Source organism: Tarenaya hassleriana, unplaced genomic scaffold (genome assembly GCF_000463585.1).
Source record: "Tarenaya hassleriana unplaced genomic scaffold, ASM46358v1 Cleome2, whole genome shotgun sequence".
Classification (NCBI taxonomy): Eukaryota; Viridiplantae; Streptophyta; class Magnoliopsida; order Brassicales; family Cleomaceae; genus Tarenaya; species Tarenaya hassleriana.
The window spans coordinates 6,247,378-6,274,070 of NW_010965372.1; the positions used below are offsets into that span (position 1 = coordinate 6,247,378).

The 26,693-nt window shown below is 37.9% G+C and overlaps 7 protein-coding genes across 14 annotated transcripts in view; 1 reads left to right on the forward strand and 6 right to left on the reverse strand.

Annotated features, from left to right (window-relative positions):
• Positions 1-253: 253 nt before the first annotated feature.
• LOC104812628 (nudix hydrolase 15, mitochondrial) lies at positions 254-2,726 on the reverse strand. Of its 6 annotated transcripts, XR_771620.2 has the most exons (6): positions 2,306-2,725; positions 1,824-1,966; positions 1,290-1,409; positions 752-1,193; positions 642-674; positions 254-543 (listed from the first exon to the last, which is right to left on the reverse strand). XR_771620.2 is itself a non-coding variant. In XM_010539896.2 (5 exons), exons 1-5 carry the CDS (start codon positions 2,688-2,690, stop codon positions 911-913), a joined length of 849 nt encoding a protein of 282 aa, XP_010538198.1. In that variant the 5' UTR covers positions 2,691-2,726; the 3' UTR covers positions 254-910. The 6 variants fall into 6 exon arrangements, 2 of the variants coding, with proteins under 2 accessions (XP_010538198.1, XP_010538197.1); XR_771621.2 differs by lacking the exon at positions 642-674; XR_771618.2 differs by having other exon boundaries at positions 254-674.
• A 926-nt stretch (positions 2,727-3,652) lies between these two features.
• Positions 3,653-8,722, reverse strand: LOC104812630 (apoptosis inhibitor 5-like protein API5). 3 transcript variants are annotated; one of them, XM_010539897.2, is made up of 17 exons: positions 8,501-8,722; positions 8,159-8,320; positions 7,759-7,861; positions 7,605-7,670; positions 7,194-7,291; positions 6,619-6,693; positions 6,386-6,535; positions 5,893-5,958; positions 5,729-5,794; positions 5,312-5,422; positions 5,047-5,136; positions 4,856-4,962; positions 4,460-4,574; positions 4,293-4,358; positions 4,109-4,212; positions 3,906-4,016; positions 3,653-3,778 (listed from the first exon to the last, which is right to left on the reverse strand). In XM_010539897.2, the coding sequence occupies exons 1-17, from the start codon at positions 8,588-8,590 to the stop codon at positions 3,772-3,774; spliced, it is 1,587 nt and encodes a 528-aa protein (XP_010538199.1). In that variant the 5' UTR covers positions 8,591-8,722; the 3' UTR covers positions 3,653-3,771. The 3 variants fall into 3 exon arrangements, with proteins under 3 accessions (XP_010538199.1, XP_010538200.1, XP_010538201.1); XM_010539898.2 differs by lacking the exon at positions 3,653-3,778 and having other exon boundaries at positions 3,912-4,029; XM_010539899.2 differs by lacking the exon at positions 3,653-3,778 and having other exon boundaries at positions 3,957-4,048.
• A 199-nt stretch (positions 8,723-8,921) lies between these two features.
• On the reverse strand, positions 8,922-10,870 carry LOC104812631. The gene is made up of 4 exons (XM_010539901.2): positions 10,220-10,870; positions 10,055-10,134; positions 9,903-9,961; positions 8,922-9,385 (listed from the first exon to the last, which is right to left on the reverse strand). Exons 1-4 carry the CDS (start codon positions 10,541-10,543, stop codon positions 9,081-9,083), a joined length of 768 nt encoding a protein of 255 aa, XP_010538203.1. The 5' UTR covers positions 10,544-10,870; the 3' UTR covers positions 8,922-9,080.
• Positions 10,871-11,106: 236 nt separating this feature from the next.
• Positions 11,107-20,171, reverse strand: LOC104812633 (protein trichome birefringence-like 38; the record flags this gene model as incomplete). Its single annotated transcript, XM_010539903.2, has 6 exons — positions 11,107-11,439; positions 11,564-11,738; positions 12,057-12,215; positions 12,336-12,514; positions 19,043-19,214; positions 19,981-20,171. Coding segments are annotated over 6 exons (990 nt in total), but the record flags the coding sequence as incomplete, so codon positions are not given.
• On the reverse strand, positions 15,874-17,084 carry LOC104812632. Its single transcript, XM_010539902.1, has 2 exons — positions 16,318-17,084; positions 15,874-16,021 (listed from the first exon to the last, which is right to left on the reverse strand). The coding sequence occupies exons 1-2, from the start codon at positions 17,081-17,083 to the stop codon at positions 16,014-16,016; spliced, it is 774 nt and encodes a 257-aa protein (XP_010538204.1). The 5' UTR covers position 17,084; the 3' UTR covers positions 15,874-16,013.
• Positions 20,172-24,014: 3,843 nt separating the features above from the next.
• Positions 24,015-25,977, forward strand: LOC104812634 (bet1-like protein At4g14600). Its single transcript, XM_010539904.2, has 4 exons — positions 24,015-24,276; positions 24,429-24,552; positions 24,932-24,988; positions 25,543-25,977. The coding sequence occupies exons 1-4, from the start codon at positions 24,206-24,208 to the stop codon at positions 25,702-25,704; spliced, it is 414 nt and encodes a 137-aa protein (XP_010538206.1). The 5' UTR covers positions 24,015-24,205; the 3' UTR covers positions 25,705-25,977.
• Positions 25,978-26,099: 122 nt separating this feature from the next.
• Positions 26,100-26,693, reverse strand: part of LOC104812635 (ervatamin-B) — a 3,246-nt gene continuing 2,652 nt past the window's right edge. Inside the window, exon 2 of the mRNA XM_010539905.1 lies at positions 26,100-26,693. Coding sequence (XP_010538207.1) covers positions 26,122-26,693 — 572 coding nt within the window. The 3' untranslated portion in view covers positions 26,100-26,121.

A 26,693-nucleotide genomic window follows, 5' to 3' on the forward strand; every position in this document is an offset into this window, starting at 1 on the left:
TATAGAGAGAGAGAGAGAGAGAGAGAGAGAGAGAGAGAGAGAGAGAGAGAGAGAGAGGGCTCCATGGCGTACAAGCAGAATACTATTTTTCGCCTGAGAATCTGATATTTTATAGGAGTGTGGCTCACAGTTTAATGAGTCCCTTCAAAGTCCACTTCGTCGCCGGAAAATCAGTACAAATAATAATTATTTTTAAATTAATAATCATATTACGATCCAATTAATTTCATTAATTATATTAAAACCCGTAATGGACCGTACAAATAAATATCATAAATTAATTCAAAATGTAACAAAAAAACTAGCATTTTGCAGCATATCAAAACATATACAAATTATATAATATAAATGGTGACCATTGTCTTAAAGGATAACGTCTATAATTAAGAGTATTCACTCCAATATGTTTTGTCTTGGCTGCCCTGAAAGGACGAGACAGAGACAGAGACAGAGACAGAGACCAGAGGATATTGCAACTGTCCTGAGTCAGAAACTGAGTTTAGTTGTTCATATGAAACCCATCACTAAACACTCATCTTCTTCCTGTGGAAAGATAAACCAAGAACAGACTGAAAATGCAGTTCATTAGTCTAAAGCAGTCCTCCGTATGGTGAAAATCTGCTGTATAGTCATCAGATTACCGGGAAACTGTTTGCCTAATCACGATTAAACACCTGCGGGGACAACTCATCAACCGAGAATACAGATAAATCAACGGTATATAATCGTCAAGTTCAGGAAACGGACTGACCCGTGCCGTGAAAGACGGAGTCACCTCAGATAATCTTTCTGCTCAGCACAAGTTTCAGACACATTTTATGAGATGTTCTCGGACAGCGGAGAGCAATGAGCTCGGATTCTTCAGCTATTATTGCATATATAAGCTAGCAGGCTAGTTCTTCTTCTGCATTCACTGGTGTAGTGGGAGAGGACTCAGTCTAGAAAATGGAATCCAGAGAAAATCTCTGTCAGGGCATGCAAGTGTTTTTGTCTACCATTCTAGGGAACTTAAACTTCGGACTCTGTTCCACAAAAGCTGGAGGTCTTTGATAAATCACTGAGGCTGCCCTAATCAGAATTCCAGCTGTTAAGCCCCATATCACATACTCCTTATCCCCGGTTTTGTAGTCGAAGAAGTGAATCAGATACTTCTCGCCCATCCACTCTCTCTCCTCAGATCTCCGGTTCTCGTCCTGGACAGAGATTTTTTCGAGAACTGAGGGTTCGAATGAAAAGAAAAGCATGTCTAAAACTAAGTTAACTCTTTTTCTAATGAAAATTAGAGGAACCTTCAGGAACATTTCCAGGGGTGCATCGAACACAGCTTCGACTTCTGCAGGATTTGGTGTTGGCTCGAATGCTTCTTTGTCCCGTAGAATTCCAATTACAGGAATAACTCTCAGGAGATGCTGCATTGAAAAATGAAGAACATAATTGCAGAATATTGCTTGAAAAGTCTTGTAAACAATGGAAAATGAAGAAAAATGCCTCGTGCTTTTTCATAAGATTATCATCTGGCGGAGAAAATTTGGCATCAAAATCATCGGCAAGAAAAGAAGCATGAAAAGTTTTACGGCTATAACTAAGTAACTCCCACTGTAAATTATCTAGGATTGTAAAATCAGTTGTGTTTAGGAAAGCCAATACAGTTGGCTGCAACTCTATGACAAGAAACCTGTAGTATGCCTAAGGATCTGCAACAATTTCACAAGAATCACCCGCCAGCTAACCACAATGATGTCGAGATAAAAGAACAGCCACCAGAACCAGTGAAAGATCATCCACAGGACAAGAAGAAAAATGGAACAAATTTTTGTTTATACCTTAGACAGAAATGGTTCGAGACAAGTGACAACATCAACAAGTGAAGGGTCTAATCCAATCTCTTCCTCGGCTTCTCTGGTCGCTGTCTGTCCATCATCCTTATCACCCTCTTCTGCTTTACCACCCGGCAGCGAAACTTCTCCTGCAACCAAAACCATCATTTCTCTCCATCATCACCATCAGCATCAGCATCATCAATCTTGAGCTCAGTTCTTGAGTTCAAGTGATCAATAACAAGGTTGCTTTTGCTTCAAGACATTGTCCTGAGTGTTCGGACGCAATTCGGTGTAACTGTGACCATCATCATTCATCTCCAATTCAGATATTGAATTCAAGTGATCAATTACAGACTTTATCATGAAGACAGCGTTCTTAGGTTTGAACACAATTCTGAGACATCCGAAAATTCCGATTCGTAACTCAATTTTTTTTTCAAATTCTAGAGGATTGAACCAATTTTTTTTTGAAAAGCATAACAAACCCGAGTGAGTAGACAATCTGGAAGACCTCTTGGTGAGGATCACACGCAAATCTCCAACTTCTCCTTCGAACAGACAGATCAGAACAGCCGCTCTCTTCGGTCTGAATCGCTCTGGATCTCTCGAAACAGAAGTCACAGATTCCTGAAATCCGACCTGCGAAATCACTTTCCCCGCGCTCTCCTGATCTACCCGCTGCTCCTCCGCCTCGTCGCCCGACGGAGACGACGGAGGCGGCGGCTTGTAAAGGCGGAGCTGCTGAGCCAAGGCGGCGAGTCGTGAAGACCCACGAAACGAGGAACTCGCCGTCGTCGCCGGTTCCATGAGATTGCAGAGAAGGGTTGTTGCCCGGACAAGTGTGGGACGTCTCAGCGGGACAAAGAACATCAGGATCTTTATGGCGTTATCGGGATGTGTACGTATAATGCTTCGTAAAGTTTAGATTTTTTTTTCCTTGGTTTTGATTTTTAAAAAAAAAAAATCAAAGCTTTTTGTAAATCTAAAAAATAGTTATTTTTAGTTTGTAGTTGATTTTTTTTCATAGAATAGATTTTCGAATTTTTAGAAAAACTAAATTTCAAAAAATTTGATTGTCAATTTTTTCAATTTTAAAATTTTAAAAACTTCGAAAACGTCAATCCAATTGAGATTTTAGAATAATTTTTACATTCAACACCCTGAAGTTTTAGAATAATTTTTTATTTTAAAATAAATACCGTTTTTAGATTTACCACATATTTTTTTTTGATATTTTTCCAAATTAGTCAAATCAAATATTAAAAATAATATTTTTATCCAATAAATAAAGACATTTTAGATAAAATAATCTTTTTTTTAAAAACATGCGTTTAAAATTAAAAACGTCATCTAAAATGAAATTAAATGGAGGGAGTACGTGTTTTCTGTAGATGCATAAAACGTTTTTCCAATCGTGTAGAATGGATCGTGGCTCACTACCAAGTGAGTGGACATCAACTTCTCAGAACACGTCTTTTCTTTTTTCTTTTTTTTTGTATTTTCTAGTGGTTCGTGACTTTTTTTTCTCTCGTTTTAAATTTGGGTTCATGAATCAGTTCATAATGAACTCTTAATTATTAATATTGTTTGCCCTTTTTGGTGCTTCCAATTGAACCAAGGGTTCCATTTCTCAAACCCTACCCCTTTGATTTTGAAATCAATCATAACTTTTTTTTATTGAATAAAATGATTTTTTAAATATAAATTTTACAGATGGAAAAGATAATAAATATATTTGATTAGATTATGTTAGTATTTTGCTTTGCCATTTTAATATTTTTTGACCAACCTTAAGATGGAAGAAATACGCCGACATCGGATATGCATAAAACTCGGATAACCCTTAGCTGTATTGGATTTAAACTGAAAAACATTTTCAAAGAAGGAAATATTCAAGTCCCATGAGATGAAATCCCCACCTCTCTGGTCAGTTCACAGAAAAGAGTTCCTTTCACACCCTACCAATCAAAACTTGTAACCATCATCAAGGGGCACACACACACTGTTTTACACAGATTTTTACCCTAAAAATACACCGGAAAATGCTCCTAAAATGGAAAGAAAACAGCGTAGTATGTTATTTACCAGTAGCCTCTTCCCCGTCCCCTGCCGCGTCCATTGTTGTGCATTCCACCCGAGCCACGCCCCTTCTTCCACCCCACATTTCCCGCTCCTTCACCCGCAGCTCGCTTTCCCCTGTGCAGCCAAACTAACCTAAGCCCTCCCCTCTGAAATGGCAGCCATTCAATAAGAAGATAGAAAAGACAAGTGGATTTCATATCTCGTACCCGGCTGTCGCAGCAGTGGCCAGAGGTTGTTTTACGGCTTCTTTCCATGAAAGGTTGACGCTTTTATTATCCCCAATGAAGGAAGGTGCTTTTGCATGCAACGCCTGTTTCATATATACATATATATACAATACAATCAGATCGGTCACATTTTCCTACACGAAAAAACAGAAAAGTTTTTTACCTTTGTCATTGCCAATATGTTATTACAGGTCCTAAGTCCAGCGGTGGTATTCTGCCTCTTCGTTTTCTGAAGAAAGATATTGCACGGTTATCCATATAATAAGCTTGAAAAAACTGAGAGCACTTGGATTGGAAATCATCAGAACCTTAGATAACTATACTACTCACAATGCTTTCCTTCTCTTCATCGGTCTTGGCAGCTGACGTGGCTTTGTTGTTCTCAGACATTCCCTGAGTTAATTTCTTCATTGTCGCCTTCGTCAGATCCTCGGCATTGGTCAACCTGTACCACAGGACAGTTAACATGTAGCAGAATCCTAAGTTGAATGTATACTGCATTTCTTGAGGACCGAAGAGGTAAGGTCACATGCAAGTGTATGCATTCTTTGAAAAGCTTATTTTTCTCTGTTCGTTTATGAATAATATTGCTGCTGGCTCTTCCCACAGCTTTTTCAAGCTTTTCCAGGCAAAGTTTCTTCTCTAAATTTCTCCCAGAAGCAAGAAAACAAAAGATCAAACTTCAATTCGAAGAAGGTCCGATGCTAATTCATTTAGAGATATAACCTCTCAGTGAAGTCCTTGTAAAACTCCGAGAAATCCTCCCCAAGCCTATCAGATGGCTGCCCGGTCACTATCTTATACCCACACAAGCTGTTTGTAGCATTCGGGACCTATATATTCAACAGAATCAAACTGAACTGAGTATAAAAAGGAAGAAAAATTAAAATGTACAAATCAGAAAAGTAGCTTGCAACCTTGTGGGCCAAGTGATGAAATGCATACAACAAGCACTCCACATACGTGAAGTTCATTTCCTCTCCAGTCTTCCTAGCCGGCATGTATCTCTGAAAAGAGAGCGAGTACGTTTATAAGAAAAAATAGAATATGGTATGATATGCAGCCAGATCTTAATCAAACAACACATCGGAGCCATTGAAACAATTGAGTGAAATGTCAATGTGCTCAGGACGAGGAATGCATGTGCTAAATTCAGGGTCAAAACAAATTCTTTAGCAGTACCTTTAAAAGCTGAACTATTGAAGGAAGAATCTGTCGTGCCTCTTGAGCTGTTGTGTAAGGCGAAATATCGGCAAGAGCTTTGAGCAAATCAAGCTTCCTCTCTTCCGGGAGCTAATAAAACAGATAAGACTTAAGCTGGGCGAGAAAGACATTTCAAAATCAATGATAAAGCAGATTCTACATAGAAGGGAAGACAGAAACTAGTGGCGACGTAAATGTGCATTAAAAAAATAGAACTCACATAACTGAGAAAGTAATACCCGTCTACTTCCTATCTTCAGTGTCATGTATCAGAGTCACAGCAACTTAGATAGTGAAAATAAACGAATAGTGCGGTCATACTCATGCAATTGTGAGCACTTGTACTAAAAAATAATCTAACACATTTAGATAATACGTCAGTCAATGACAAGGTACCTTGTCAAAAACAGGCATAATGTGCTTGTTCAAGTAGCTAAGGAACTTGCTCCCTGGGGCACCTCTCTGCTCAAAATACGTAAAGTTTACAAGATACAAAACAAAGTTCAGAAATATCTTGAATTCTAACATCTGGATACTCAGCGCCTGCTCTAAGTACATACCGCAAAGAATGGAAGCGCCATGTGCAGGCACGATATCAACCTGTCAATATGGTCTGTATCTTCAACCTGGAACGAAAAAATGTTGCGAATCAGGCGCAAAGCCAGTAAAGAACAAGAGCTTTTCATTTAACAAGTCTTCCAGCCCTGTAATGCCAACCATAATCCTCATTATGGAAGGATATGAAAATTAAGAAAATCAGTTAACTCAAACATCAAAATGCATACAACCAAAATCTTAAAACTAATTCTAAAGCGTCACATTTTCATGATTAAAATTTAAATGGTAATGTTAATAGGAGGTTTCATGCAAGCGAAAGTGCCATACGACCGCAACTGAGCACATCAAACAACTATGTTTCGTTTCTAGATAATGACGGCTGAATGATGCAAAAACAAAACAACAACAAACAGCAGGGAGGAATAACTATGACGATTCTTGCACATAATCAAGATATTAAATTGATCTTTTAGGAGACTGCAAAGAAACACTCACATTAAATTGTGCATCCAAATCAGCCTGCCCTTCAATAATTTCTACGAGCTCTTTCATTCTTTCAGTAGGAGCTTTCACCCCAAATATACTCAAACTTGTCAAGAAATCCATAAACATCTTAAATTCTCCTCCAGTTACGTCAGCTAGGCTCTGGAAAAAACCAAAGAAAGTTGGAAAAGAAAAAAACACAAGAAACAGACAAGAACTCCACCGGGCAAATAAAATGATCTTACCTTCTTAATTAAATTAGTCATATGCCTTTCCATTTCCTCTTGAGGCCTTAAGAGTTCCCCTTTAAGAGGAAATACCTGAAAATACATTAAGTAGAGATGATATGAGATTAAGAGAAATGAAATTTAAAGCCTTTCCCAAAGGATGTTCATTCCTTAGACTCTAAAAATCTATCGCACACAGGTAGAACAATATCTTAACATCAAAGTATTATTTATCATCAGAATCTTACTTTCCTTATTACTCTGTAAGAATCTATTTGAATCACAAATGGAATGATCGACAGAACATCACAACTTCCATATGTACAAGACTACTTGTCTAACTTGCCTATGTACAATCTTAAGGTATAAGACCCCTTCTATAACTAGGAAATTGATGCAAACTATGGCAAAGACCCGCTTCTCACAGCTTCATAAAACACAGTATTAAAATAAACAGATTAAATCAACGCACTAGAACATGTATGATAAATGTCCCACATCGGAAAAAGAGAGGAATTTGAGGCCAATATATAAGGAGGATGCTACAAAAACCTTAACCAAATGCTGAAGAACGTCTTAGAGGAGATTCTAACCTTATCTCTAATGAAGGTTAGGACCTTTTCACGAATTGCATCGTCAGTAGCCGGTTCATCAGCAGTCCCAACCCACTTGAACAATGCACTCAAAGATGCTGTAACAAGAAGAAGGTGAAGCAGGGTGAAAGATACAAAGCCACTACAAAGACCACATATGCCATCAATATGCAAAAGATAAGAAATAGAATATAAGAGATTCAAGTGTACACAGTGCTCCAAGAATTAGTTATTTGCCTAAACCTATAATATACTGTTATAAGGTCCAGTGAATAACACTCAGGGATAACAAATTATCTACCAGCCTTTTCATGGTATGACTGGAAGGTTGCTTTATGCACTTTCCCCCTCAGAAATCAGTTCATAATCATAAGAGTATTATTAAACTGAATGTAGAAGAATTAAGATTACCTTTCGCATCCTGCCTCAACAATGACATAAGAGCCTTATGCACGGCATCACGCTCCACAGAGTCCTCTGAGTAGATCATATTAAAGTCCATATCAGATCAACTAGAAGCAAAATAGGTAGTAGAAGTTCTAATAATAAAAAAGTCGGGAGTTACCACAAGTCAAAAAGATTTGGGCAAGAACATCAACAATCTTAGAGATAAATTCTGGCGTATCCTTGCAGAACAGCGGAAGTCCACGTATGGCTTGAACCCGCACCTACAAACAAGAAGAAAGAGATACAGAAACAGGAAGCATATGCAAAGAACAGTACTACAAAACAGAAACCAAAAAAATTGGTCTCCACACGAACTGGTAGATGAAGAAATCGGTCCCTTTCAACCAAAAAAAAGAAAGAAATTGGTTCCGACCCCATCTAAGCATGAACAGAACAAGATCCAGGCTCCACCTTTTATCCAACAAGAAGATGACTTTGCTACGAAGTTCCACAGCTAAGATGTTCATACACATGTTCTGAATAAATGGCATACAGAAGAAGATTAACGAAGGACAAACCCCGAGATCCTCTTCCTCAAGGTAATCCACATGTGCATCGAAGGCCTTGGTGGAAAGACTCGGAAAGAACTTGAAGTAGCGTGGAATAAGCTGCGCCCCAAGCTGCTTGGCCTTGATGCTCGTCTTCGACAGCTCGATTATACCCTCGTAATCTGTAACACTCTGCATACCAAAAAAGAAGAATGCAAAAAAAAAAAAAATCAGCGAGAGAACAAGCCACGCAAAAATCGAAGAAAAACACCACATTCCAACCGGAAATGATTTCGAAAAAACGCAAATCAAGGAAGTAAACCACAACTGCTCGATTTCGATCAAAAACCCTAGATGGAAATGAAGGTGAACCTGAGACTTGTCCTTGGACTCGTTCAGACGCTCGCCGAACTCGTAGAGGTTCTCGATTTGGTTGGCTTCTTCAGAGTTGTGGTCTGACATTATGGAGGATACGAGAGGTAGCTGAGAGAGAAGATCGAACAAGATGAGTATACACACAGAGTTTCTCAACCAATACAGAACATATACATATATGTATGCCCGTTTGTATACTACAGTATGCGAGCCAGTCGGGAGAAGAAAAAGAAGAAGAAGAGATTTTATTGGGCCATGAAGTTATAAGATCAAAGCTTTATATTTTCAAAATGACACCCTTGACTTTTGTTCCTTACAAATTCACCCCAAAGGTTTATTCCGAGTTGAACAAATTGCCGACTATGTTCCTACTTTTTTTTTTTGGTATGAAATGTTCCTACTTAATTAGACAATGGCAAAAACGAAACTCTTGAAAAGATCACTTCAACAGAACATGCAACATCTCAGACAGCAGTCACACCGACGAGTAAAACAGTTTCGGCCATATTCTTATCAGCCATGATGCCCGACAAAGTTTCAAGAACTGGATCCAGAGCCATTTCACTCAAAGGGAAAATCAGAGAATAGGCATGTCTAGAGCTTGTAACACATCCCTAAACTCGAAATCACGAGCTTTCTTATTGAACCCTTCAACCAGCTTGTACCGAGTATCGTTCAGGTAAAAGGACTGAGCTGTCTCCATAAGCCATTTCGCCTCCTCATCCGTGAGCTTGCTGGTGAACACAACATCGCCTCTGATAAGAACCAAACCCTTTGTGTCTGCAAACTCGGTGTAGAATGTGCTGGTCAGATAAGGAGCTGCTTGTGTTCCTCTGGCCTTGTAATCTTCGAGACCCGTGAAAAGTATGTGGGGCGCATGAACTGCCAAATAAATGGTATCAAGTTGAGAAACACAAAAAGATCAAGAAGCGGTTACAGAAGGTATTCTTTGAAGAAGATAGAACTACTCATGTTAGCAGACAGAAAATCACAGAGAGATTTCACACGTTTTTACCAAACTCAAACTGGCACTTCGATCACACATGTAATATTGTAATGCAACATCAGCAACAAAGCTATCGCCAATGGGTCCAACAGGAAAGAAATAATATAACCCGGCGCGAGAACAAGCCTCGCATTGTGGATGAAAAAACTATCCTTGATATCACTAGTTTCTTCTACACAAGGTCATTCATTTTTTTTCTAGAATAACTAGCTGTTCTAAGGGAGACAGTACGACTAGAAACGGAACGACATTGATCATAAAACCTAACATCACAATATCACTTCGCTGTTCTTTTGGCCTTTTGTGTGGCTAAAGGACAAAATAAAGGCATGAATATCAAACCCAATAAATTGAAACTCTACAAAATGCATAACCAGGGTCTAAAGATGGAACCTTGAACAAACATTGTTGTGTAGCCTTTTCCTCTCCACAGAGGAATGACAAAGTAACGGCTGCAGTTGCAAAACCAATAGGAACAAGCTCAGATCAAGACGATTAGTTTCACCAAAAAAAATTGCCTTTTCAACAAAAACAAAGGGAACTACCATTCAGATGCTCGATGCTCTAATAGTCGATAAAGCTGAGCTTGCATCGACAACCCAATATGACCTCGTCCCAAGTGAAACTGATAAACACATAATGTAGTAAAATCCGAGAGAGAAACTGAATTCAATCTTAGACAAAAGAAAGAGAAGAAGGGTTTGGATTACATCGTCCCAAATCGACGTGAGTTCCTCCGGCGATTTCGTCTTGGCTCTCTCCAAATCCATGATGGAATCCAACGGCTTCGGCTGCAATGGCGTGAACCCAGTTGCAAACCTGGAATTTCTAACCGACCCAAGCGAAGCACGCTTCACGAAATTTCCCGGTAATGATTCCGCGAGCAGATTCCCTCCATTTTGTTGCGAAACAGATGAGTGTGCAGTGAAAATACGCCTCGATTGATAAAGTGAAGAGCGAGAAGAAGACGAAGAGAAGGATTTTGTAGCGGAGAAGTTCGTCGAAATGGAAGCGAGGATCCTTCTCAGTCTCATTGCAGAAGTGCGTAGGAAAATTGAGAGGAGCCCAGAAACTCGCCTGGTGATGGATAACACACGCTCTGTGAGGAATTTGGTCGAACAGATTGCGAGCGATCCAAAACCGAAGATTTCTCACGTCACACAAACAGTTTACGAACAGCAAACCCGAGTTCCTTCGACTGCTATATCAACTCGCAAAACGGGATCGGGTGAACAGCGACCCGGATGGCCACCCGGACCGGTTTGTACCGCATAAACCGGTAGCATGTTGACTAGAGCAAACCGGCGCAAAACCGTGAACCCGGGCAAATTCATAACCCCGTTTCCGATTTCAGAATTTACTCTCCGAATCCCCTCGTTCGAGTTTGCAAAAATGTCCCTTCGACGATTATACATTGATAAATGCTCTCTTGAGATTTTATTGAAAAATGCTCATTGTTTTTTTTTTAATTGTTTTTCTATTATTTTAATATTCAATTAGTCTTTATTTAATTTTTAAAAATACATATTCATAAGATTATACGATTATGTATATTCGATTTGGATCCTTTTTTACAACAAAAAAAAAACTACTGAAATAAAGACAACAATTTCGCTTGGCGATTCCATTGTAGTAATGCATCATAACACAAAAATCATCCGCTTATTATTTCCCTTTGAAAAGAATTAAACTAAACATTTTACAGTTCATCTTTTTGTGTGTGTCAGATTCTCTCCACACTTCCAAGAATGTAATGTACAGACAAGACGAGAGAGATAGTTCTTCCGAACCGGATATATACCTCTAGCGAGATTCTTCACGTGGAAAGAGCCGCATAGAGAAGTTGGTTCCAGGTATCGGGCAGACCGGGCAGGCACCAGTGGCTGCAGTCCGTGCCGCCGTCGCCGCCATAGGTAGAAGGATGAGCGTCCTTTCTCAGCTGCGATAGAAAGGGCCGCATAGAGAGGTTGGTTCCAGGTATCGGGCAGCCGGGGCAGCCGCCAGTGGCTGCAGTCCGTGCCGCCGTCGCCGCCATAGGTAGAAGGATGAGCGTCCTTTCTCAGCTGCGATAAAGTCGTGATGTCGAGCAAGTAGACGGGCGTTCTCATCGAGCTCAACACCTTCTCCACCACGGCTGCAGCCGGCGGTTCCCCGCCCGGGTACGTGGATCCGCTCAACGGCTCCATCTGCCCGTTGCAGCTCTTCCTCGGCTCGTTCCATTCCCTACCCCTGTTTTCCCAATGGAATTTTAGGATATTCATATCGAAAGATTTCGGGTATCACAATTTGATACTTGTATTCGTCCAAAGATTTCTTGCATTCTAACTAGGATAAAAATATTCATATACCCGTTAATCTAAATCCAAAATTTATTTAAAAATCGATTTATAACAAAACAAATGCATATATTTGAACTCGTATCCGAAGATTTTCTATCTTATATCCATATGGCATGTGTTAAAAATCGTTTCGTATCCATAAAACGTCGGGTATCCGATTTTCAAATATTTAAATTCTCATCCCTAGGTCCATGTATTATGTACTCACTCGTAATGCGTGGGAGAAATGCCTTGGAAGAAAACTCGGGTCACGGCGGTATCAACATTGAGATCAACCCATTGAGCCCAAGTGGTGAGTCCTTTGTAAAATGCCACCAAACGGTCCATATCTCTCATCAATGCAGACCCTTCTCTCATATAATCCCACCTAAAACAACATGATTAACGATAATCCGAATATATATATATGTATATATATATATATGTAGCAATCTTGCTTAAAACCCAAATCATATCAAAGATTTTTGAAATTCCATATGGTACCAACCCTTGGGACTGGCCTTTGTGGGTCCACCAATGCCAAGAATTGAAGATGAGAAGGTCCATCCCTTTCCAAAGATCGGCTCCACCGTCAATGGCCTTGAGGTCGAGCACTCGGCCTACGCTCTCTCTCGAGATGTCCACTAGGTATGGCGTTCGGTATAGATACAAAATCACTCCATATTCCTGATTTATTTATTTTTATAAGAATAAAATAAAATAAACGTCATTACAAAATCACTCTACATGTTTCCATGGTCAATAAAAGAGTGCCGATGAAATGCAATATCTCCTAAGAATAATCGAAATCTTCCGGTTCTTGCCCCACCATAGAAAAAACGTTTTTTTTTTCTCTTTTAATGCTGAAATCTTTAATAAATTTAAGGTATAGAAGAAGAATTGTCCTTACTCAGCTAGTATAATGCCGAGAAGGAGAGAGATGTAGAATAGAAAAGAATTCTGTAGTATATTCACATAATGGAAGTTTTACAAATAAATAGAAAAACTAGTCTAGGAATAAAAAGGAAACAACGATACTGTATAAAGAAGAATGGAAATAATGTGATATGGAGAGGAATTGGTACGCATGATTCTAGCAGAGAGGAGATATTCTCACTAGAGTCATGGTTTGGATTGTGCAATGACTTCGGTTGATTGTGTGTCACGTTCAAGGCTGTCCGAGGATTCCATATTCGTACTTTCGTCAATATTCCCCCTCAAGCTTGGTTTGTGAATGTCCACAACACCAAGCTTGGATAGAGTGTCTTCATGGTTCTTGACATTGGGAGCCTTGGTGAACATGTCAGCCAATTGATCTTCACTTCGAGTGTAAGGTGTTGTGATAATTCCTTGAGTGACCTTCTCGCGAATAAAGTGGCAGTCAATCTCTATGTGTTTGGTTCGCTCATGGAATACCGAGTTTGCTGCGATGTGGATAGCTGCTTGGTTGTCGCAGTGCAATGGTATGGCTTCGTCGGAGGCTAGACCAAGATCCCGGAGGAGTCCTTTAAGCCAAATGAGCTCACTCGCTGCTGTTGCCATGGCACGGTACTCTGCTTCGGCGCTTGATCTTGCCACAACATTTTGCTTCTTGCTTTTCCAAGTTGCCAAGTTTCCTCCGATGAATGTGCAATATCCCGAGGTTGACTTCCTATCTTGTTGATCTCCGGCCCAATCTGCATCGCAGTATCCGACAATGTCGACTTTTTTGTTCTGGTTCATCCAAATCCCTTTACCCGGTGATCCTTTGAGGTATTTGAGTATCCTTTCTACCATCCCCCAATGCCGAGTCATTGGTGCATGCATGAATTGGCTTACCTGTCCCACAGCAAACGACAAGTCAGGTCTAGTAATTGTGAGATAGATAAGCTTACCTACAATTCTCCGATATCGTTCGGGGTCTTCAAGTAGTTCCCCCTCTTGTTGATACTTGTAGCCTACTTCAATGGGAGTCTTTGCTGGTTTTGCTCCAAGTTTACCTGCACTACTCAAGAGATCAAGTGTATACTTTCTTTGAGATAGAAATAACCCATCGCTTGATCGAGTTACTTCTATACCAAGAAAGTACCTAAGTTCACCCAAGTCTTTAATATCAAAAGAATTATGTAATAGAAGCTTTGTTTTCTCAATGCCATGGGAATCATTACCGGTGATGATAATGTCATCTACATATACAAGTAACACGATGATACCTTTCTCACTTTGGGATGTGAAAAGTGAATGATCACTTTCACTTCGACTAAAGCCGTGAGAGGTCAAGGCTTCATAAAGTTTGGCATACCATTGTCGTGGTGATTGTTTAAGACCGTACAACGCCTTCTTTAGCTTGCAGACTTTGTTCTCCCCTAGTGAGTTTTGGAATCCCGGGGGCATGCTCATGTATATCTCTTCCTCTAAATCTCCTTGGAGGAAGGCGTTTTTCACATCCATCTGCCAAAGTTCCCAATTCAAGTTAGTTGCAATGGAAAGTATTACCCTTACCGTGGGAAGTTTGGCAACCGGAGCAAACGTATCCGTGTAATCCTCGCCGTAGGTCTGAGTGTAACCCTTAGCCACTAGTCGAGCTTTGTAACGTTCTATATCTCCGTTGCTCCGATATTTGATCTTATATATCCACCGACATCCCACCGGACGTTTGTCTTTTGGCAGTGTCACCACATCCCAAGTTCCATTTCTTTGTAAGGCTGATATCTCTTCTTGCATCGCCTTTCTCCATTCCTCCATTTCGTTTGCTTCTTCAAAAGTATGTGGCTCAAGTTCCTGATCTATTTTACTTAGGAATACACGGTGGTTAGTTGGCAAATGAAGTAAAGAACAGAAGCTTTGCATTGGGTAAGTTACCGCATAACCATTGTAATCTTGACGAAGTTTATATGTAGGTTTTCTCTGTCTCGAGCTTCTTCTTAATGTCGTGGTTACAGGTCTTGAAATTCTGATGTGACTTCTCGGATTTGCTAGAGGCAACAGATTTGGAATGCTTCTTTCCTCAGTGTCAGATGGTTGCTCTCTGTTTACCTCCCTTGTTTCGTCATTCTCCACCCTGTTCAGATTATCAGATTCAAAATTTTCAGGAATACCTGTCTGTAGTCTCACGGTGGTTCTCAGTTCTTGTTCTCTCCCTTGAGTCTCGCCATTTTGATGCATACAAGGTTCCAGTGGAGATTTTTCTTCGGTCAACAGATTCTGCAATGTATATGTATAATCTGGTGGTGGAACTCCTATGTCTTCGACATCGTTCCAGCTTTGTTTGTCAAAGTATCCAATTTCCTCCATGAATTTGACGTCTCTTGACACAAACACTCGGCGAGTTTCAGGGTTATAACACTTGTATCCCTTCTGTTTTGTTGAGTACCCGAGGAAGACAAATTTGATGCTCTTTGGATCCAACTTGTTCCTATTATTTTCTGGTACAAAGACATAGCACGAACAACCGAAAACTCTCAAGAAATCAAGTGAAGGTCGAGTTTCATTGAGTACCTCAAATGGAGATCTATCATTTAGGATCTTGGTTGGCAATCTATTGATTAAATAGCAAGCCGTCATGACAGCATCGCACCAGAAACGTCGAGGAACATGTCGATGGAACATCAATGTTCTAGCAACCTCCATGAGATGCCTATTCTTTCTCTCGGCCACACCGTTTTGTTGCGGAGTGTAGGCACACGAGGATTGATGCTCAACTCCATGTTCGGACAAATATTCTTTGAATCTAGAGTTGATGTATTCTCCCCCATTGTCCGTGCGAAGACACTTTAGTTTGGCATCGTATTGCGTCCTTATGTACGAGTGGAACCTGATAAAAGCATCAAAGACTTCTCCTTTCGAAGTTAACAGGGTTAGCCAAGTGTACTTCGACTTTTCGTCGATAAACGTCACAAAGTATCTATAATTTTCACGAGACTTGCAAGGAGCAGACCACACATCCGAATGAACCAACTCAAAACATGCATTATAAGTCGATTTTGAATGAGGAAATACATTACGACAGTGTTTGCCAAGAATGCACGCCTCACAACTCTTATGATCATAAGTAATATTCGGTAATAAAATTTTCAATGCTTGAACATGGGGGTGTCCTAATCTAGCATGCCAAATGGAGCTAAGGGCGGTGTCTTCAGCTTCAGGATTTGTATCTAACACATACAGTCCATTCGATGCTCTCCCTTTAGCTATGATCCTTCCGGTCTTAATATCCTGAAATTGCACACCGTTAGGACTGAAAATGGCTCTACAATCAAGATCTCTTGCTGCTTTATAAACTGACAGAAGGTTGTTAGTAAACTCGGGAACATATAGTGCATCAGTTTCTTTATCACACAGTTTTAATTTTCCGATTCCTCTAACGAAGACATTCTGTCCATTAGCAACTGAAATGGAGCCATTAGCATGCGTTATATTGGACAGCAATTTCGGATTATAAATCATGTGGCTAGTTGCACCTGAATCTACAATGAGATCATTATGGGCAAAAGAGGTGAGAGCTACATTACCGAAGTCTTTGGATGCTATCATCTTCGAGATGTTGGAGGTGAGGCCCTGTAACATGGTTTCCATCTCAGATTTAGTGACAAAACCAGAGATGGAAGCGTTCAGGGCAGCATCATGGTTTGTCTTGCCACCCGCCTCCAAGATCTCGATGGAAGATTCACCTGCAAAACGAGCTTTATCCGAGACATATTGAGAGTTTGCAAACCTCTGTGGCTTAAGATGTGGATGAAGTGCCCAACACTTGTCCTTTGTGTGCCCCTTTCTTTTGCAGTAATCACAGAAGGGTGTTCTGCGTTCTCCTCCAGGTTTGAATCCCACAGCTTTCTGAGCAATTTCACCATGGTCTCCGAGATTTCCTCTTGCATGATGAGCTAACTCACTTGGACCAGAAAACAGAGTCTTGCCTCCTTCCTCCTTCTTAACTCGAGAACAAACCTCATTAAAGGAAGGCAATGTAGACTCTCTGAGGATGGTCTGAATAAGTTCTTTGTATGAACTATTCAGAGCAAATAAGAGGGCAAATGTCTTGTCTTGCTCGTGATTCTCCATTTCTTTTGCAACTGTTGATGGTTGTCGGAGTTCACGGAATTCCGACCAAAGGGCGGTGAATTCTCCAAGCAGGGCATTGAAAGATCTCTCCTCTTGTCGCAAAGAATAGATCCGACGTTTAACTTCATATATACGGCTGATGTTAGAGGTGTTACCGTATACATCTTTCAGAGTATCCCACAAAAGTTTGGCCGACTCGATGTGATTGAAAGAGGCCATGATTGTGGAATCAAACGAACTCTGAAGGACAGTTATCACCGTGTGATCTTCTTGCAACCATTTGGAGGCTTCAGCTGTAAGGGTTGTACCAGCAGTTTCTTCAACGTTTCTGCTGGTGGTAACATGTTCCCACCATCCCTTACTCTTGAGAAACATTTTTGCAGAGCGAGACCAACTCAAATAGTTGTCTCCATTGAGCACAACAGGGATGACTCGAACAACAGAGGAATCCATAGTTGCTGGAATTGACAGAGAAACAAAGGCGCAGATCCTCTAGAACGGTTTCTGCTCTGATACCATGAAATCTTTAATAAATTTAAGGTATAGAAGAAGAATTGTCCTTACTCAGCTAGTATAATGCCGAGAAGGAGAGAGATGTAGAATAGAAAAGAATTCTGTAGTATATTCACATAATGGAAGTTTTACAAATAAATAGAAAAACTAGTCTAGGAATAAAAAGGAAACAAAGATACTGTATAAAAAAAGAATGGAAATAATGTGATATGGAGAGGAATTGGTACGCATGATTCTAGCAGAGAGGAGATATTCTCACTAGAGTCATGGTCTGGATTGTGCAATGACTTCGGTTGATTGTGTGTCACGTTCAAGGCTGTCCGAGGTTTCCATATTCGTACTTTTGTCAATAAATGCAAAATGCCGATCAAAACAACGCTCTAGTTTTCAATTCAATACCAACGATATTTCTTTTTCGGATTATTGATTTTTTTATTCAAAGTAATATATACATATATATATGTGTGTGTGTATGCACAAAACAAACACAAAGGAGGGGTAAACAGCAACAAGTTGAAAGAGGAGTGGTTGTCAATTGTTGTCAGGTTTTGGAGATTGGTCGTCTCGCTTCTCATTGGTCACACTCAATACTCATCATGCATTTTTTATTCTTTTCATTATTATTATTATTATTATCATAATAATTATTATTATTATTATTAAATCCATTTTGGTGAAAAAAGAAAACAAGAGAGAGATGGGGAGTAAAAATAATATCCAAAAGGACCACAGCTTTTCTTTTTTGCCGATCAGAAGGTAAGAGTGTGAGCAGAGACCTAAAGATGGCATTAGATTTTCCACATCTACTTTTTTTTTTTTTTTTGACAAAGCACATCTATTATTTTTCCATCTTGAAATTTTCATACCTCCTTTTGCGAAATTATTTGCCTCAAATATTTATTAAAAAAAATCAAAATATTGTTTTTTAGACCGAAAATGTAATATTGTCTTACATCAAGAAATGCAGATGGAAAAGAAATAGAAAAATACAAAATTCCCAAACAGTGACATGTTACAGCATCTAGATTTGATTGATGAGTTAGCTCCTTTGGTGTTGGGAATTATTATTCAAATAGAAATATAAAGATTTTTTTTTTTTTTATCTAACTTGCCAATTACTAGAGGTGCTATATTGGTAAATAGGATATAAATCACTCAATTAAGTAAACTAGGAATATGCTAATCCTTAATTTATATTAAATTATATCATCCAAAGTTACTAAAATTTGTACAGCTTAGGTTTTGGTTTTTCTAATTAAAAAAATGATATTTTCTTTAAACAACATTAAACCCCATGCTCTTTAATCAAAATATAATCTAATAAAAAGAAGAGGCCATTAGGAACTTGACGGAACAGTGATAAATAATAAAATCATAATAGCCTTAGATGGCAAGCACTATGTCACAGCTTAATAATTTTTTTTTAAAAATAATTATTTTGGCCCTCTTTTCATGATGGTGGGATTTAGGAATATAGCCCGTGACTTATACCCAATAATTAATCTATATGTCAAACATATACTCGTGACGATTGATTTGATTTTGTTTGTATTCAAAATACATATACACATATATATATATATATACTATTATATGTATTATTAATCGAAATAATAATAATTGTAAAAGAAAAAAAAAGGGTGAAAGAGAGAAGAAGCGAATTACCTCAAAGGTGATGGAAGAGAGTGGGGTACGCTTCACAAAAGTGGTCTTGGCGTTTGGTACCGACGCATGTATCATACATCCCAACGATTCCCACATGTTTAGACTCAGTGAGTCACCCACGAACATGACTCGCTTCCCCCTCCATCTCCTCAAGAACTCAGCCCCGTCAAACCTAATATGATAACAAGCATCGTGAATCAAATCTCATATCATCGCACAATGTTTATGTTAATTTTGAATTATTTATAGTTTATATAATAATACTATAGATGTAATAAGTTGTACCACAATTCAAAATGGTCCATATTGGACAACCCTGATATATATCTTTTACCAATATGGAAATTTTATTTTACAATAATGTAATCAAATCAATATTGGCGTATGATGAAAGGTTATAACTAATCGACATGAAGTTCGTACTTGATTTCTCTTTATTAAGAGATTCCTACTTTATGTAACAACGCATAATTATCATAATTGTTTTGCTATAATTATATAAGAAAAGCAACCCGGTCATTGTTTTAATTGTGAAAAAGATCTAAAAAGCAATTTATGTATAAGATGCCTTCCAACCCACGTTATTTAAATTAAAGCATAAAGACATACTTAAATATAACACCACCACCACCTACTCTTATGAGTTTCACTATATGATACAGAAATTGTGTTTTTTCCGCCAAATTTGACATATGAAATTAATCATTTATGTGAAATAAAATAACCTATTATTAAAAATCCATTTTCACATTCCAATCTTGGGAAAACAGCTCGAAAGCATTTTTTTTGTAAACATCAAACTAAGAAATATTGTAATCTGAAATGGGTTGCGTCTAATTTCTCGAAAAACAGTGCAAAATTCGTGGAATGCTGTACAAACATATATATATACACATATATTTATTTACATATATGTATATGTATATGTGTGTAAGTACCTGGGAATTGTACATGAATCTGGCTGCCAAGAATACTTGAGAAACTGTTTATCGGGTCGACCGAATTTGAGACAATTGAACTCGGCGTCGATGAAGGGACACGTGGAAGAATCGTAGAGAGGGTAGGAGAGATCAACGGTCCATCTTCCTTGGAACAAGTTACACCCACTTGCCTGCTTCGTAAGTGATTTTTTCGAAGAAGTTGGCTCGTGGGTTTGAGTATATATATATATATCTATATATATATATATATATATATAGAGAGAGAGAGAGAGAGAGAGAGAGAGAGAGAGAGAGAGAACGGCATATAGAGGGACCAAATCTTGTGTTGTTTTTGGGTTTATGTGGGTTTAGGGTTAAAGTGTGAGTTACTATTTGCTTATAAAGTGAATAGGTTAATACATATATATATATAAATGCACAAATATAGTGGGCGCATCCTGAATGTTCAAAGTCTCTGGAAAAGTTGGGTATTGGCTTGTTATTAATAAATTTCATTATACGGTCCAATATTGACTGACTAATGTTTGTGTGGTTAGAAATTTGTTTGTAAATCTGTATAAAATGTTCTACTTATATATAGTTACATTAGCAAATTTTGAAAAAGTTTAATCGTCTTAAAGATTAACGTACTTACATTAGTTATCCATTAATTGTACTTTGATCTTATTATATACGCTCATATCAATTTATACACGAACACTACCACAGTATATTGAAGTCGGTCGAGATTATGCGTTTATATTAACCATAAAGTAAAGCTTAAATTAATTACGTACAATCTAATGCACGATTAAATGGCTTCCGGAAATTTTCATTTTAATGAATTAAATAAATAGATGTACGGCTTATAGTCAGCATTGACAGTTCATATCACAACTTTTTCCATTAAAAATATTTATTTACAAATCTGTTATTTTGGGTTAGAAAACAAACCGGGTCTTCTCACTGTGTGGCGGGTTCATTCACATGAAATATACAGTGAATATATACATATATATATATATATATTCATATATATATATATACGGTATAGAGAGAGAGACAGATCTTGGAAGGATATGGAGAAGTCTTCGTGAGTGGAAAGTGGAGCAGGCTTTGTCTCTCTGGGGAAAATTTTATATTAATTAATAATATCATATATATTAAACTTAAATAACACGTCTATTTAGTTTTTTGTATGCATGTTATGAATTATTATACGTATATATATAGCGTATTATTTTTTTCTTGGGGTTATATGGACGAAAAAGTTTCGTGGACATTCTGCATGTCACGGGTATGTCTTAATCATTTTCCATCAACCTTCACATGCTTCTACGCCATGCGTTTATTATTATTATTATTATTATTATTATTATTATTAACGAAGGTTTTCTACGTCATAATTTTGTTTATTAGTTATTGATAAAAGATATTTATGGTTGAAGATACTTCATAATATATTTTTTATATATATTTAAATTTGGTCATTAATAATCTTATAAAATCTTGAATTTATATTTTATAACGATATACCTAAATTGAGATTAGAAAACAGTTGTTTATACGATTATAAATTTTTTTTGGGTCATATAATAGCTTTTTTTTATATATAAAATTATAAATTTCTTTTGTCCAATGCATGATTTCGTTCTCTCTCTTGTTTTAATGGAACCCAAATAATTTCTTTGCTGTCAAGCAAACGCATAGTTGCACCAACCAATCATTGCCCCCCTAAATGCTCACACTCCCAATGGCGAAATAATTTGGATCGTCATAACCATGTGATGTTTTAAAAATTATTATTAGTTAATGACATAAATCGGTCCACAAAATGTTTATCTATGACAATATATTAAAACTAGAGTTGGGATGTTCTTTGGGTTCCAAGATTCATGACACGTCACCATATCTATATAGTTTGAACATTTGAGCTGATATTCACGTAATATAGTCACTGAATTTGTATAAAAATCCAAAAATAAAACTCAATTCACCGACGAGTATCTTATTTTCGGATATATATATATATATTACCTAAATTATCCAAAAATATAATATTCATCGGTATTCATCTTTACACACATATTTTCCGTAGATTTCGAGGTTTTTTTTTTGTAATAAAAATCGTTATATCTTATGGTTTATCCTTTTTCAATATAATTCCTTTGTTTTCGTGCGAATTGGACCCCGCCACGATGAAAGCGGTTAACTGGGCCCCATATTCTCTTATGTGGGCCCTTTTCTTTCTCAAACTTTGGCCCACAAACATCGGCCCGATAAGTGGGTTTGGTGGCCCATGTTGCTCCCATCGAAAGTTGGCCGACTATATATACACTATCGCTCATTGCTGCACATTTTATTTATTTATTTCTAAATCGAGAAATTTCCTTTGCGTTTTCAATTCAATGTTTTAAAACGGAATTAGGAAGAATATGCCAAAAAATAAAATAATCTTCAAGGATTAAAAAGAAATCCATTGAATCGTTAAGTCCAATGTTAAAAAGGAAAAAAAAAACATCACAGAATTTAAGTGAAGTTCAGAAAAATAATACATATAACAAAAAAATAACATTTTTTTTTTGCAAATTATGGTTATTATGCGTTATATTATGTACAAATCGGAAGTGATATGGTAAACTCAAACTGTGTGTCACTGTTCACTGCTTCAACAATTGTTTGTGTTGTTTGTCTGTATTATTTCACCTCTTAAACATATTTATAAAGTTTTAATTAATAAGTTATATTTCCATGTAGATATATAAAACTAAATAAAAACAATGTTTATATATATATATATATATATATAGATATATATATATATTCTCGGCCGCAAATTGAAATATTCTAGTTTTCTCCCATTATTTTTTTCACTTGCCCACATTCATGGGAGTTTTATTCTAATATAATCCTCAAAACCAATAATGAAAATCTCATTTTATTATTTTTAAAAAAAGTGATTAAATTCTCATATCATCAACCAATATTACATATTCATAATTTTAGCTTGTATGTTGATTCTTGTTTTTTTAAAAGCAATAAATCGAATTAGTTGGATTTAAATTCAACGAGAATCCAAAATAAAAATTCTCAAAAAAGAAATTTAAAAATCCAAACGAAAAATAATCAATATCATTTTTATATTTTAAAATCGTAAATTTAAAATATCAAAATTGAACAAAATAAATAAGACCACTACCTGTTTTTAATATTAGCATTTAAAAAAAATCATTCCTATCCGGGAAAAGGCCCCACCACGATCAAAGTATCGTGCAGGTTCCAATATTCGAAATATGTTATATTTCCGCCCTCTGTAATCATACCTCTCATCCATTTTTAATATTAAAATGTGTTGCGGCTTCCATAGTGCGCAAGATATGTATACGCATGCGTAAATACGCACTATAATTTTTTTCTTATTTAAAATAATTATTATTTTTAAAACTGTGAATTTAATGATATGATATGTGACGTGATAAAGTTGAGAATACCACGTCAGCATATACTATTCAAAAGTTAGCTCTTAGCACTGTCTGTCGTCGATTAGAATTCGTCACGCCGATTAGAATTTTGATAAAAAGAAATTAAAAGTTGAATATATATTTTTTTTTATCAATTTTTTAAAATTCAGTATGAATTTGAGAGTCGAAAAAATTATCTAAACGCATGGTTTATTTGGGATTTTTTCTTAAATCAATCATTGGAATTCGAATATATATATATATATATATAATTAGGAAGAGTTTTACGGATAACTATGGATGTAAACGTGACATTTTGTTTTGTGTTTTTTTTATGTGATATTTGTTTTTAAAATAAAAACAATAGCAAGCAGAGGCGTGCGGTGCACGTGATGAGTATTGGGTGGGCCGAAGTTGTATTGTTGATGGGTGTTGGACCCCACACTTCCACATTAGTGGGCTTTTAATATTTGACTCTTTGGATTTGGGCCACTTCATGTCTTGTCTGTCTTCATCTGAATCATCTTATATTCTTATCTCACGTTCATATTTTTGTTTTGTTGATTTTTTTTTTTTATGTAGCTCTTACACATGCAAGGGAAAACATCATATGAATATCATCATGTGTCTTTAGAGAAGGGAAAAAAAAAAACAAGTTCCTTTGAATTCTCTGGTTTCTCCTCCGTTTGTTTCGCGGTATCTCGTCTCAATTCTTTGAGAAAAATCTCATCTCGGTTCGGAAAGCTCTAGTTGGTCCGATTTAGGGTTTTCATATCGCTCCGATGGCATCCAGTTCTCACAGGGGCGGTGCCGGTGGCGCCTTCTACGGCGATGCTGCTCCGTACAGATCTAGGTAGGGTTCGATTTACTGGTTGTTCTTCGGAATTTGTTGTGTGATCGGTTCCTCCGACCCGTCGATTGAGGGAAAAACCCACGAGTTCGCGCGGTGCGAAAGTTTCTATGTTTTCGTGTTGAATCGAATTCGATTTTGGATTTTGGTTGCAGAGATGGGCTTAGCACTCGACCCGTCGGAAATTCAGATGAAATCATGCTGCGGATTGATCCAATGCACCATGATTTGGATGATGAGATCACAGGTCTCCATAGCCAAGTCAAGCAGTTGAAAAATGTAAGAACCCTAAGATCCTCTTCATCCCTTTTAGCTTTATGACAGAGTTTGAATTGAAAAGGTATTCCGTTTATTGGTCATCCTCAAGTGTTGTGTAACCTTGTTCATGAGAATTTGTGAAAGGTCTGTTCCAACTTCCAAGTAATTGGGATATCTATCCTTCAGTCTCTGTTTTCTTTATGCTTAATGAAGAGTTGTCTGATTTCTGGATATGTTGTCTCTGACAATTGTTTATTCCACCTTGAAGGTCTCAATCAAGATTATCCAAAATCCCGTCTTACTGAAAATTAGCATGCTAATTTTGCCTGATGATTTTGTCTTTTGTGTTTTGGCATTCAAATTCTTTTTATTGGTTATTTATTCTGATGTGATCATGCAGATTGCCCAAGAAATTGGGACAGAGGCAAAATTTCAGAGGGACTTCTTGGATGAACTGGTAGGTTAGCACATCTTTCAGTTCTTGATTCATCAAATTCCCCTAGGCGTTCCCCTCTGCCTTAATTTGTTTGCAATCATCAGTGCAATAAGTGATATAGGGATTAGGTTTCCATTTGGTTCTCTTCAGATGGCTGTGTCCATTTTGGTGATGGTGAATTCACTGTCATGGTTAGGGGATAAATAAGCTTGAACCTTGATGTCTAGTACTGTTGTATCATCAATCTCAACAAAACAGGTCGGTATTGAGGGAAACGGTGTCATGTTCATTTTGGATTGGCAAGATCCTCACTAAAGGATATTATGGCGTTTTTAGTCTCCATAAGATTCCTGTACAGCTAAAGTTGAACAGTTAGGCTTGGATGCATTAGATACCATATGATAGGTGCGTAACCATGCATGCCATGTCAAGTGGTTTAGATAGTAACCCTTCCTTATCGTCGGCGAATGTTAATCAAGATCTCGGTCATTTTTTATAACATTCTTTGCACATTTAATTAAAACACGAAGATCCGATCCGATTCAATGGTGTTGGTGTTATTGTTTTGGTGACAGCAAATGACATTGGCGAGAGCTCAAGCAGGAGTGAAGAACAACATTAGGAAACTGAACAAAAGCATCATCAGAAGCGGAAACAGCCATGTCATGCACGTGGTTCTTTTCGCGCTCCTCTGCTTCTTCGCCCTCTACGTGTGGTCGAAAATGTTCAAAAGATGAGGCATCTGTTGCAGGAAACCTCGCCGACCAAGGAAAGAATTCTGTAAAGACATCCAAAGTGTAAGCCCTAAAACCATGCCTTAGGTGACATCGCTCTCGTTCTCTTTGGTATAGATAGAGAGAGTCCTTGTTCTAATCAGGAGAATCCACTCTCTGAATTCATGAAAAAGGTCAAAACTTTGGCTTGTTATATAAGAAGAAACCAAAGACAAGACCGAAGGGTTGTTATGATAAAATCATTTGGTATACAAAGAAGATGGTTGATGCATTATATTTAAATCATGTAAATGGTGTATATAACTTGTAATGGGTCATAACAATGGCTCAAAACAATTCAATCTTTGATCGAAATGCCACACCTAAATCATCATGTTATACCATATGTTTAAGTTTAACTTCATAACTTTGCATCATACTTTAAGCCACTGGATAATAGGCTTCCATAGCCAAACCACACATTCCTTGGGGAGAACCCGCATTTCTTCTGATCCTAATGTAGCCATTCTCTCCCCAAGTTTCTCCCCACGAATTCTTCACCAACCAATACTCGATCCCGTCATCGCTCGTCCCATATCCGACGATCGTTACCCCGTGATTCAGATTTGTTCCGCATTCCCCGTCGTATATTCCTCCGCTGTAATGCATAACCCCTAACCCGCCAGCGTCTAATGCCACCGAGACTGGTTGCTGTGACACCGCCTTGAGCAATGCCTCCTCGTTGTTGCTTGGGACAGTCTCATACCCTCTGATCCGAGCGGCGGGTCCGACGTGGGGGCGGCACGTTCGCTCTGTTGCTTCGTAAGGGTAACCGTTTTCAGAGGCGATGCCTCGGTTTCGAACAATGTAATCGAAAGCTTCCGTCATAATCCCACCGTTGCAGCCGCTGTCATGCTCAGTGTCGCAGTCTACTAGCTGTTGTTCTGATAGTGATACGAGGTTGCCTGTGGTGATCTTCGTGATGCCCTCCACAGCCGCCACCGGCGAGGACC

Bases quoted from the DNA above. Each gene is read 5' to 3' on its own strand.
- LOC104812628 (XM_010539895.2), bottom strand. From the start codon at position 2,690: ATGTTCTTTGTCCCGCTGAGACGTCCCACACTTGTCCGGGCAACAACC. The intron at 1,410-1,823 runs GTATAAACAAAA...TTTTCAATGCAG, and splicing joins TCGAACCATTTCTGTCTAAG to CATCTCCTGAGAGTTATTCC. The intron at 1,194-1,289 runs GTTCCTCTAATT...ATCTCTGTCCAG, and splicing joins CCCTGGAAATGTTCCTGAAG to GACGAGAACCGGAGATCTGA.
- LOC104812630 (XM_010539897.2), bottom strand. From the start codon at position 8,590: ATGTCAGACCACAACTCTGAAGAAGCCAACCAAATCGAGAACCTCTAC. The intron at 7,862-8,158 runs GTTTGTCCTTCG...TCTTGTTTGTAG, and splicing joins TTGAGGAAGAGGATCTCGGG to GTGCGGGTTCAAGCCATACG. The intron at 6,694-7,193 runs GTTAGAATCTCC...ATGTATTTTCAG, and splicing joins TAACCTTCATTAGAGATAAG to GTATTTCCTCTTAAAGGGGA.
- LOC104812632 (XM_010539902.1), bottom strand. From the start codon at position 17,083: ATGGCCTCTTTCAATCACATCGAGTCGGCCAAACTTTTGTGGGATACT.
- LOC104812634 (XM_010539904.2), top strand. From the start codon at position 24,206: ATGGCATCCAGTTCTCACAGGGGCGGTGCCGGTGGCGCCTTCTACGGC. The intron at 24,277-24,428 runs GTAGGGTTCGAT...TTTTGGTTGCAG, and splicing joins GCTGCTCCGTACAGATCTAG to AGATGGGCTTAGCACTCGAC. The intron at 24,989-25,542 runs GTAGGTTAGCAC...TTTTGGTGACAG, and splicing joins GGGACTTCTTGGATGAACTG to CAAATGACATTGGCGAGAGC.
- LOC104812631 (XM_010539901.2), bottom strand. From the start codon at position 10,543: ATGAGACTGAGAAGGATCCTCGCTTCCATTTCGACGAACTTCTCCGCT. The intron at 10,135-10,219 runs GTAATCCAAACC...TGTGTTTATCAG, and splicing joins TCACGTCGATTTGGGACGAT to TTTCACTTGGGACGAGGTCA. The intron at 9,386-9,902 runs GTTCCATCTTTA...TTTATTTGGCAG, and splicing joins CACAACAATGTTTGTTCAAG to TTCATGCGCCCCACATACTT.